The sequence below is a fragment of the Malus sylvestris genome, chromosome 4 (genome assembly GCF_916048215.2).
Source record: "Malus sylvestris chromosome 4, drMalSylv7.2, whole genome shotgun sequence".
Lineage (NCBI taxonomy): Eukaryota > Viridiplantae > Streptophyta > Magnoliopsida > Rosales > Rosaceae > Malus > Malus sylvestris.
The window spans coordinates 3,548,247-3,559,783 of record NC_062263.1 but is presented as its reverse complement, the minus strand read 5'-3'; the positions used below and the strand labels follow the sequence as shown (position 1 = coordinate 3,559,783).

Below are 11,537 nucleotides of genomic sequence, written 5' to 3'. Positions count from 1 at the left end.
CACCATGGGCTATTGCCCGATGGATCTCAAACAGGGCCAGAGAGCCCGAATGGGGAGGTCCAACGTGTACTGGCAATGGAGACTGAGCGGGCTTGAAGGAGAGGCCCCACAGGAGTTGCCAGCCTGAGAGCCCGAAGGCTACGTGACACAAGGCTGACATCTGGGCGACGTCAACCATCATTTCCTCTGCATTTTTGGCCGCCATATATTCCTGTTGACCTAGCTTTCCCTCTCACTCTCACTCTACAACAACTTTGTCCCCATCGCATACATCTCGAGTGCTGGGAATAATCACAATTCGATCGGCACCAAGATCTATATCCCCTCGATTAAACCCGTTTGCTCGAATTTTAAGAACCTAATTTATGCATCATCGACATAAGCAGAGATGACGGGCCAGTGTGAGAAGAAGGTGGAGAAGTTTCAGACGGAGGAGGAAGTGGCGGTGTGTTTGGCGAAGTACATCGCCGACTTGTCGACCAAGTTTGTGAAGGAGAGAGCGAAGTACACGTTTTGAAATTAACCATGCGACCTAGCTTCACGGCACCTCTATACACCACACCGTTTCGCGAAGCCATGGACTACAGAAGTGCAGAAAAAATTAAGAAGGGCATTCATGTGTGCTGCTCTGCTGTGTGTCAGAAGTGCAGCAAAAAAAAAATGATAGAAGTTTCAAGAGATAGGAACAGATTTACAAAAGAAAAAGATAAATTAATAATATAATATTAATTTATACAAAGTAAATAATATAATATTAATTATAAATAAAAAAAATACTAATATTTTATTACCGATTGTTAGGGCTATTTAATGTAGCGGTAGTAATGCAAAAAATAATTATTATTAGGGGTGAAATTTTTTCCCGAAAATCTCGAACCGTCCCAATCCCGTCCCGAAATTAGACCGAAAAATTCCCGAAACAAATTTCCCGAAACATTCGGTACCCGAAACCGATCCTGACCCGAAAGTTTCGGTTTGGAATTCGGCCACAACTTTGAAAGCTTTCGGGAATCCCGAACCGAACCGAATAATATATATATTTATTTATTTATTTTTAATTTTTAATTAGAAATTACTTGAACCGTTGGATTTGTTAAAATCTAATCCAACCGTCCATAGTTAGGTCATTTGTTTGTTAGGTTATTAGACTCTCTCAGTCGCTCTTGCTCTCTCACCTCACTGGCTCACCCACCCTCACAGTCACTCTCACAGTCCCCCCGTTCCACTCCTCCGTCGAATCCACGCCGCTCCTTATCGTCCATCACTCCATTGACTCACGCTGCTCCATTCCTCCGTCGAATCCATGCCGGTCGTCGTCGTCCATGGACTCACGCCGCTTCTCCATCGACTCACACTCACACACTCGAATCCGACACCAATCGAGTCCCAAAATCCAGGTTAGGGTTCCTGATTTTTGATTAACTTGATTTCTGAGTGAGTATTTTGTCGAATGTGTGAGGGTTTCAAATTAGGGAACTTTTCATGTGTATTTGATCCTTCTTCCTTCAACAGAGGACCCCAAATCAGTAGGAAACCCCATTTTATGTGTCTCTGTAGGAGATGATTCAGGTAGCAAGCTAACTAAGATTAGTAGTTAGTAGGCCCAGAAGCTTTCCCAGTTGCATGCAACGCTTCATCTCTGTGCCTCGAGAGATTTCTTCACTGATTAGCACAACAATTCTCACAGAGAGAGAGTGGGAGTGTGTAAGAGAGAGAGAGAGAATGAGAGAGAATCAATTTCGAGCAGTCCTAATCATCTTCTTGTTTTTCTTCGTCTTCAGAATATGTGATGCACTATACGGACCATCATTGCCAGTTCTTCAAGGCCCAATCCCTAAGTTACCCGAAAATCCCGAAACACTTTCGGGAATCCTGAATTTCGGGAAATGCACATATTCGGTTCGGTTTCGGGATATAAAATCCCATCCCGAAATGTTTTGGTTTGGGATTCGGGAAAGGAGTTTCGGTTCGGGATCCCGACCCGAACCACCCCTAATTATTATTCATTAAAAACAATTACTTTTTGCTTGGAGGATTAAATAATGAATAGCGTCTAACAGCTCATTTGCAGATAATTTAAGGAGCCGGATTCTGTCGCCTCCTTTTTGTCTGCCCTGAAATCCCTTATTTAATCTGGACCGTTCATCCAGATCCAACGGTTAAGACCAACGCCACCTCTGCAAGCCTTAACAGAAGCGAATGTACTTCTCTCCTCGCCGTCTCCAGCATCTCAGACTCATCAAGCATCACTAATCCAGTGGACCTGTTCAGATAGTCGGGGAAAGCAAGCTATTGGAAGCCGTTGAGCACGGTGGAGATTTTCTCAAGGGACGGTGGTGGACGGTGGTGCGGAGAAGGTGGGATTTCAGGCCATCGATTTTCATTCGGTTTCACGGACGTCGTATTTTCGGTTTATAGAATAAGAGGGAGAAAGATAAGGAAACAACAGTGCCATCGCCTTATCAATTATTCACTCACTCCCCATACATATCGAATTTAATTATCCATTCTTTAATGTAATCAGAACTGGTTGAATTTCGTTTTCCAATTGTTAATTTGCTTGTTTTATATATTAATCATTCCTGTGTTCTTGCTGCTAAACTGTAGATTTTCATTTGCAATTACAAAACTGTAACTTTTTATTTTGTTTTATCATTTTTCGCTCGTAACATAACTCCGATCTTACATTGCCGGTCTCAAGCCCCGATAAAGGAGGAGGGGGATGGTGTCAGGAAGTCGACAGCCGCCGCTCTTATCTCACGTTGAATACTTATGATTTTTCGCTCGTAACATGTTCGATAAAATGCCTAGCTCAGGTTGTGTTTAAGAGTAATGTCATGTTCGTTGTTTGACAATCTGCTGGAACGTTGCGTTTGTTTATTCCGGTGTTGATTTTTCCTTTTGCAGTTGCGCTTCTTGGGTTGAGCACAAAGTCGTGCCCTTTAGGCTAGCATAACGGGAAATGTAGAGAACTCAAGAACGCTGCTCGTCCCGTCCATATTTACCAAGAAAGGGTCATGGCCCAGTGTCTTGTAATTGTTAAGGTAGGCGGGTTTGGTTTCCTCCGTGGATGTCCGCAAGAATTTAACCATCAGCAAACGCGTGGTCTTGTGAATGTGAAGTTGAAATGGGTGAAAGATAGGGCATTGGATTTTGTTGTGGCTTCTGAGAGGGATCTCAAGGCTGCCAGCATTCTCGTTTCCGTTATTTCTTCCTCACCTCAGTGCTGCCTCCCTGTATACCGGCTCACTTGTCATCGGGGACAACTCGGTCTTCCTCACGATCTGAAGCTTGCTACTTTTATTAGGAGGTACCCATCTGTTTTTGTTGAGTCCTATGATTTTTGGGGCGGAGGCGCTCGAGTCCCATGCTTTGGCTTGACTCCTGAAGCCCTACAGCTACACCAAGAGGAACTCAATGTCCTTAAGCAGAATCAAATGGATTTCATTAATAGGCTTCGAAAACTGCTCATGCTCACACGGGGTTGGACCCTTCCTTTACAAACCCTTGACCAACTGAAATGGGACCTGGGTTTGCCATATGATTACGTTCATTCTGTGATTCCACATCACCGTGACCTGTTCTCTTTTGTACACCTCCCTGATGACCGCGTTGGGTTGAAGCTCTTATCCTGGGATAAGGACCTTGCTGTCTCTCAATTGCAAACGAACTCCACCCGGCAACAGAAGGAAGAAGATGTAAGAAGTGGCTGTTTAGCTTTTCCAGTTGGATTTACAAGGGGTTTTGGATTGAAGAGGAAATGCATGGAGTGGTTGAAAGAGTGGCAGACCCTCCCTTATACCTCTCCGTACTCTGATGCCTCCCATTTAGATCCTCGTACAGATGTATCCGAGAAGAGGATTGTAGGGGTCTTTCACGAGCTTCTTCATCTAACTATAAACAAGAAAACTGAACGTAAGAATGTGAGCAACCTTCGCAAACCTTTGGCCCTACCTCAGAAGTTCACTAAAGTTTTTGAGCGCCATCCAGGTATTTTCTACATTTCAAATAAATGTGCCACTCAAACTGTCATTCTAAGGGAAGCCTATGACCGTCAAAAACTATTGCAAAAACACCCTACAGTCGAATTGAGGGAAAACTTTGCAAAGCTGTTGAGAAAAGGGTTCCTAGATAGGAGCAAAGGTTTGTACAAGAAAAATAAAGGTGATGGAATAGATGTGGATCCATATGCTGATGGTATTGGTAATAACCAATTCAGTTCTGAAGAAGAGTCAGATAATTTGTTTTATGAGTATGACTCAGATGAGCAACATGAACCTAGGATTCATTTGTGAAGAGGGTTGGGTCGGGGTGATTCATCGCTTCTGGACACCATATGTGGGATCAGCCTCATGATCACTGGCAGAATTTTGCAAATAATGGTAACTATGTTTATTGTTAGCCTATAGAAATTTGTGATCTTTCTGATATGACTCATTGTTACCTATCATTCTTCGCCTTCAGTGGCGATCTTTCAGTTAACGTTTTTATTTCCTTTACTGAAATGGTGATAATGTCAATCAGTTTATATTTTGCAGTCTTGCTTCAAATCTTCTAATCACACTCCAACTCTGTGTTTTGCAATTGAGCCTATTGAGGTATTTGTTTTCTTATCTTTACTTGTCCTCTGCTCTATTTTTTATCATTTAGAGAGTACTGTGCAAAAAATTGACATAGATGATTACAACGAACAGTGCTATTTTATTCTCAGATCAAATTCTTCCAAATTACCTTTTCATTCCTGAATCTTGATCTTTGTTTCTCTACTTGATTTCAGACGATTTTCTCTTCTGCATTCTCATTTTTTTGCTATGCAATCATGGTGACTGCTTCTCAATTGACAATTTTGCAATACATAATTGCAAATCTCATTCAAAATGTCACAAATTCTGTGAATGTCAAACTCGATGACGACAATTATCTGAATTGGAACTTTCAGCTGGAACTCTTGCAGCCTTTCTTCAAGGTCACAGGATTATTCATTTTGTAGATGCGTCCAAAGCATGTCCTCCTCAATTTCCTACTGGGTTAGAAATCAATTCAACTTGTGAAGACACTGATGCATATAAGATTTGGAAGATGCATGACAGGACCCTGATGGAGCTGATCAGTTTTACTCTCTTCTTCTGCAACTTCCTGTGTTATAGGCAGTGACAGTGCTCCAGAAATGTGGATTAATCTCGGATAATGGTTTGCAACTGTTACTTGAACAAGTAATTTGCAAAAAGATATTTAAAAACGTCAGCAAAGGGTCCGAATCTATCATTCAGCATCTTCAAAGAATTACAGAAGCAAGAGATCGTTTATTTCTGTCGTTGTTGGTGTGAATTTTGCTGATGAAGATAATGTAATTCTTGCTCTAATAGGGCGTCAGCCGAACACAGCACTTTTATTAGGTATGTGTTTAGAAGCCAGGAAAGTGCAATTTCTCTCAAAGATTAAAGGTCTAGGTTGCTTTCTAAAGAGGCAACTCTTGATCAGAGTTTGAAATCCCCTTGCTCTGTTACGGTAGCGAAGAATCAATCTATGATGCCTAAAGCTTCATTCTTTCATGCTGGTCCCAAGTTTTCAGAAGGCTAATCATTCTATGGCGGTCACCAGGGTTCAAGTTATAGAGTTCGTGGCAGATGAAGATTTTATTTCAACACTAGCAGAAGATTTCCTAGTGCGAAGCCTGCATCTGTTCATGGTACCCTCTGGTGCTGCTAAAGCACAGTTTCCTGTTTCAGAAAAAGGGCACTATGCTTCAGGTTGTTATCGTAGACATGCAAATCACTCTTCTCAATCGCCTTCTGTTGCATCGAACCATGCCATATATGTCGGAAGATTGGGCATACTGCTCTCGTTTCTCATTGGTTTTCACAACGATGACTACACTAAGCAACGAAAGGTTCCTCCTCTGACCATCATTGAGTGCTATGAGTGCCAATGCAACGATTGCACCTTGCTCCTGCAGGATTGCTAGGTTACGAATTCCAGTGCCACATAACGTACGAATCATATGATGCAGATTTCTCAAATTCATCTTTTGGCAACACCATATGCAAGCACTCAAGCAATTACAACTGCCAGTGGCTCAGGTTTCTGAAAGATGTATAGTTTCGTCAACTGGGAACTTGCATCTCATACTGTATATTTTTGTTCCTTCTTCACTTTTGAAATTGAATTCGTAAATTTCATTTGGTTGCTCTAATTATTTGAAATTTATTTATTCATATGAAATTTGTGCCCCTCGGATTGAATGATGGTTATCTTCTTTGTTATTAGTATCATCATTTTTAGTTAACGATGTATTTATACTCAGAGATGAGGAATATATTTTGTATCAAACTCGTCATTCACAAATTCGAATCTAAGAATTCTCAAGAGTAGGCGGAGTCGGTGATACCTCCGAGGCAGTTGGTGTTGTGTCGAGTTAATCAAAATTCATCATCTTTCCTCTCTACGATACCATGAGAATCAATGCATGCATCTAGACCGACGTAAAAATTTTTAACCGTTTGTATTATGACATATTGGTCGATTTTGGGCACATTGAAAGAGAATGAGAATCTTCTTCGGATCTTTTTATGAGGATTTTAGAGATTTTTCAATTATATTCTTTCATTTTATATCGTATGGTAAAAAATCAGTATAAATCTGTTTATTTAAAATTAAATATAAACAGTATTTGATAAAAAATGGTTACGATAAACAGATATAATTAGAGGATGGGGAGAGAGGATTGCACTTTCCTTTTTTAACGGACGGGCGAAGAAAGTGGATCCCACTTTTATTAGCAAGTTACTGGTTTTTATGTTTACAACTTTCAAAACTGTCACAGCCGTTGGATTTGTATCTTTAATCCCAGCCCTCCATAGTGGTGGGGTCCATTGAAAAAGGTCGCGTGAAAGAATTAAGAACAAAACAGATAAACCCTAAAACTTAGCCGCCAAGATAAACTACTACGCACTCTCTGCTTTCTCTCGCAGCTCTCTAATGGCGACCGAAACAACAGAGCAATCCCCGCCGGCCGACCAAGTCCAGTCGCTTTCCATATCCGAGCCTCAGGACGATAACCAACCCTCCAGTTCATCAAATCCAATCACTTCGTGAGCTTCGATCAGTGTATTTTTTCCTTTCCGTTTCTAAATTCGCTTGTTGATCTGAATTGTTTTCGAAATTGTGTGTTTGTGTGGCTGTGATTTTTCTGAAGATTGAGCTTGGAGGAGAAGTACCAGATCGTGAGGAGCGTGGCGGAGGAGTGTATTCAGGAGGATGAGCTTCGAAATCTGCTGGCTCACAAGACTGAACCCATCTGCTACGACGGGTTCGAACCCTCCGGTCGAATGCACATTGCTCAGGTTTTACATCGGTTTTTCTAGGAATCATTAGATGTGTAATTATAAAACGTAATTGATATGAAATGTGTATTTGTGAATTTGAAAAGGTTCTAAATTTGAACTTTGTAGTGTGTTCTTCGTGTAAGTTCATTCGGGTTATAGAAGAATTTCTTTGTGTTTCGAAAGAAAGATTGTAGTAACAAATTTTAACGGCGGATATTTGTTTGAGCGTTGATTGTTTTATGAGGTTTGAATGGGTTATTGTGTAGGGAGTTATGAAGACTATTAATGTTAACAAGCTGACATCTGCTGGCTGCCGAGTGAAGATATGGATTGCAGATTGGTTTGCGCAGTTGAACAATAAGATGGGGGGTGATTTGAAAAAGATAGAGACAATTGGCCGCTACATGATTGAGATATGGAGGGCTGCGGGGATGAATTTGGACACTGGAAAAGTTGAGTTTTTGTGGTCGTCAAAGGAAATTAATGCGAGAGCACATGAGTACTGGCCTCGTGTGATGGATATAGCTCGGAAAAATAAACTTCCGAGAATAATTAGGTAGCTACTGTATTGTGATGCTTATTGTGCCTAACTCCGTGGACCTTGTACTTATATGCTTTTTTTCTTCTATATTTCCAGGTGTAGTCAGATTATGGGTCGAACTGAGCAAGATGAGTTAACGGCAGCCCAAATTCTCTACCCTTGTATGCAGTGTGCAGATATATTCTTTCTTCAGGTAGCTTGCTATTTTACTGTTGAATTTTTGTTAGTAGGTTTTGTTTCCCGTGTAGCATTATGTTGAAACTGAATATGACATGAATTATTAAAGGAATGCTGCTAACTTTTATGTATGGAGTATATGATAGGTCCACTTAGGACATTGCATTTGCTTTGTGCTACTTCAGTTATTGAACCTATTGTATCAAATTACATGGATATGAAAAGCGTAATAGTGACACTACAAATAGTACGAGGCTCATAAAAGTCCATTTTACTGGAGCTCCATAAAGGGAAATCCTGAGACTCACTATTTGCCTAGATCTTGCTGAGACGATGCGTCTTCTGATCAGGATGCATGTAAAAGAAAAACTGCTGGATTTTGTTTATATGGAAAAGAAGAGGTAAAAGATATCCATGTTGAAATAAGAGTGATCTGTAAAATATTTTTCCTTTGACAGGCAGACATCTGCCAGTTGGGAATGGATCAACGTAAAGTCAATATGCTTGCAAGAGAGTATTGCGATGACATCAAAAAGAAGAACAAGCCTATTATCTTGTCACACCGTAACATTCTAAATCCTATTCCACCTGTTGCAATTCTGATGTTTTATCCTTTAACATGGGAGTGGTGACATGGTTTTTGTTTGTTTTTCTAAATGATGATTTGCAGACATGTTACCTGGTTTGCAGCAAGGGCAGGAGAAAATGTCTAAAAGTGATGTGACGTCCTCCATATTCATGGAAGATGAAGAGGTGGGTTGCTACTAGCCTACTAGAGGTGAACTAAATTTTCAATTTCTGTGAGGGTCAAGGTTAAATTATCTGTATAAGCTGCATGTGGATTGGAAGACAAATGTATTCAAGTTTTAAGCTAGGGCGTTTATCTTCCATTGTAATCCACTATATATTTGTTTAATTTTTTTACATATATCACTCTCTTAGGCTGAAGTGAATGTGAAGATAAAGAAAGCTTACTGTCCTCCAAATGTTGTCGATGGGAATCCATGTATGGAATATGTGAAGTATCTCATTCTACCTTGGTTCAATGAGTTTTCTGTTGAGCGGACTGAAAAGAATGGTGGAAATAAGTAAGTGATAGACTTTAGATCAAATCTGTATTGGTTAAAAATTTTAATTAAAGGATTTTTTGCTAATTCAGCTTTACATCCTATCGAGAATTCCATTTAAAAACAAATTGATCTTGTTGTCTTGGCTAATTGTACTTTTTGGTCCCCTTCCTTTTCCTTCCAATACAGAACCTTCAAAACCTTTGAAGAATTGGCTGCTGATTATGAAAGCGGCGAGCTACATCCAGCAGACCTTAAATCAGCTTTATCAAAAGCATTGAACAAGATACTGGAGGTATGTTCACTTTTTATACGTATGTTTCTTAGATTTTTATCTCTCCCGAATTGACAGCCTGATGCCAATTTGACTAACCATGAGAGTGGTGACGATTTCACCCCATACTTAGTTGTTAGAGGATTTTCAAAATGTTAGCATTACACAGTTAGGATCGGGGAAAGAAATCTATATTTGATGAGCCTAACTGATCTTGCTCTCTAGTTTAAATAAACAAATGAATCATCTTTCATGGGTTCAAGAATGTCTGCTTTTACGTTAAATAGTTGACCCGTCTCATGAAAAAAGATCCTAGAGCTGATCGGGATATCTCTTTCTGCTTTAATCTTAAACTGCAAGTGTATTTCTTTTGTAAATTATGCCTATCTGGTAAAAAAACGAAAACTAAAAAAGAAGGGAGAAAGAGAAATGCCTGGCTACTCTTTGCCGCTGCTGGGTTAAACTTTCTTATTGTCGGTATGCAGCCTGTACGAGCACACTTCAAGAATGACAAAACTGCCAAGCAACTATTGCAAAGTGTTAAGGTATTTTTCTTTTTCGTTTGATACAAAACGCTTTTCGTCATTGCATATTTCAGAGTTATTAATTCGAAGTAGCGCTAAGGTAAGAAAACTGAACCGAGCCTTTCTGTGGTTTTGTAGAACTATAGAGTCACCAGGTGATAACATTATTGGAGCTTGGACTTGTCATCGTTACCCTTCTGCTCTATCCTGAATGCTGGATGAAAGGACCTGTATTTCTCAATTCGATATCTCTGATATATTTGACAACACCTGATGGGATTCTTTATATACATGAAATTGTTCGGGTTCCATACATCGCTATTCGTTCATATTACTGTTTCATGCGTTTTCTGAAACTGTAAGGGAGGGTTTTTCTTTAGCCCTTCTGTTTTTTGTATCACGTAGAACAATTCAAGAAGTAAACAAACGATTTTGCAATGCAACTGACGCCTAAACCTAATTTGCATCCTTATGGGTTATGCTTCGGTTTAGCTAAAGAAGAAAACTTTACTTCTTTTAGTATATGGTGGTAAATTTCTGTAGTAAATCAATAAATACCGTAGATATTCATTGCTATCGGGTAGGATGAAATATGCATTTCACCCCTTTTCGTATGCTTGATTTTACGGATATTTTGTCGGACATATCAATAATTTAGTGGATATGTTAAACAGAGAATATGTTAGTGACAATGGTGATCCAGTTATCGCAAATCCCTCGAAACAAAGAAAAGTAAAGACAGCCGCTGTCTGTTTAAATTTAAATTTAATAAAGTATTTGGTCCTGCAGCGACACGAAGGTGTAGGCATTGATTTCTGTCATTACTATTGGCAAACTTATCTATATTATTATTAAGAAAACCCTTATTGTCAATTTTTTTATTCCTTTTTGCCCTCATTTTTGGTACACACTATTGACAAAAGGAGGGTAAAATAGTAATTTTGTATCTTTTGACAAAATGACAATCATATCCTTATTTTTCCTATGTTATCTTTTTTTTTTTTTGAGATAATGACAATCATATTTTTTCAATTTTACCCTTACTTTTGATACACAATATTTACATAAGGAGGACAAAACAGTAATTATGTAATATTAAAAAAAAATGACTTATTAAGAGAAATTGTTCACATGCACACAAAGTGTGTGTTCTCTGCTAGTATTTACCTAAGTCTACAGAGGACGTACTCGCTACTTAGTACTATAGTTTAGTAATATTTCACTTCATTTGTAAGTGAATGGTTTTAGATTCAGTTCTTGCCAAAAAGCGAATTTGAACCGCATTATTATAAACTTATTGTGAGGTTTAGTCTACTCCCCACCCCCTTAATGTAAATGAATATCGTTGTTCAAAAAAAAAAAAAAAAAGAAAAACAAATGACATATTCCCTTGATTCGTTTTGCCCTTGATCGACACAATGTTTGTCTTTGATCGACCTTACATAATGAGATAAGGGTTTTGTTGTTGTTCATACCTACACGATAATACGAGTCTATACATGTTTTTGTTTTCTCATATCAGCCATTGACCATGTCTTGACCTTTTCTTTTGTTACTTTTAGGATGCTCGAGCATATTAATTTTGTACGATTCCTTAGCGCAGTGGAAATATTGCTCCTTTGTGTACAA

General features: G+C 39.2%; 2 protein-coding genes across 5 annotated transcripts; both read left to right on the top strand.

Moving 5' to 3' along the window:
• The first annotated feature begins 2,066 nt into the window (after positions 1 to 2,066).
• On the top strand, positions 2,067 to 6,222 carry LOC126619183 (protein WHAT'S THIS FACTOR 9, mitochondrial). Of its 4 annotated transcripts, XM_050287475.1 has the most exons (5): positions 2,067 to 2,357; positions 2,702 to 2,816; positions 2,908 to 4,382; positions 4,539 to 4,598; positions 4,778 to 6,222. In XM_050287475.1, exon 3 carries the CDS (start codon positions 3,018 to 3,020, stop codon positions 4,293 to 4,295), a length of 1,278 nt encoding a protein of 425 aa, XP_050143432.1. In that variant the 5' UTR covers positions 2,067 to 2,357; positions 2,702 to 2,816; positions 2,908 to 3,017; the 3' UTR covers positions 4,296 to 4,382; positions 4,539 to 4,598; positions 4,778 to 6,222. The 4 variants fall into 4 exon arrangements, with proteins under 4 accessions (XP_050143432.1, XP_050143433.1, XP_050143434.1 ...); XM_050287476.1 differs by lacking the exon at positions 2,702 to 2,816 and having other exon boundaries at positions 4,525 to 4,598; XM_050287477.1 differs by lacking the exon at positions 2,702 to 2,816 and having other exon boundaries at positions 2,068 to 2,357; positions 4,940 to 6,222.
• Positions 6,223 to 6,916: 694 nt separating this feature from the next.
• LOC126619185 (tyrosine--tRNA ligase 1, cytoplasmic-like) lies at positions 6,917 to 10,351 on the top strand. The gene is made up of 10 exons (XM_050287478.1): positions 6,917 to 7,091; positions 7,196 to 7,343; positions 7,592 to 7,881; positions 7,963 to 8,059; positions 8,502 to 8,607; positions 8,714 to 8,796; positions 8,986 to 9,131; positions 9,300 to 9,405; positions 9,870 to 9,929; positions 10,047 to 10,351. The coding sequence occupies exons 1-10, from the start codon at positions 6,979 to 6,981 to the stop codon at positions 10,065 to 10,067; spliced, it is 1,170 nt and encodes a 389-aa protein (XP_050143435.1). The 5' UTR covers positions 6,917 to 6,978; the 3' UTR covers positions 10,068 to 10,351.
• The last annotated feature ends 1,186 nt before the right edge of the window (positions 10,352 to 11,537 follow it).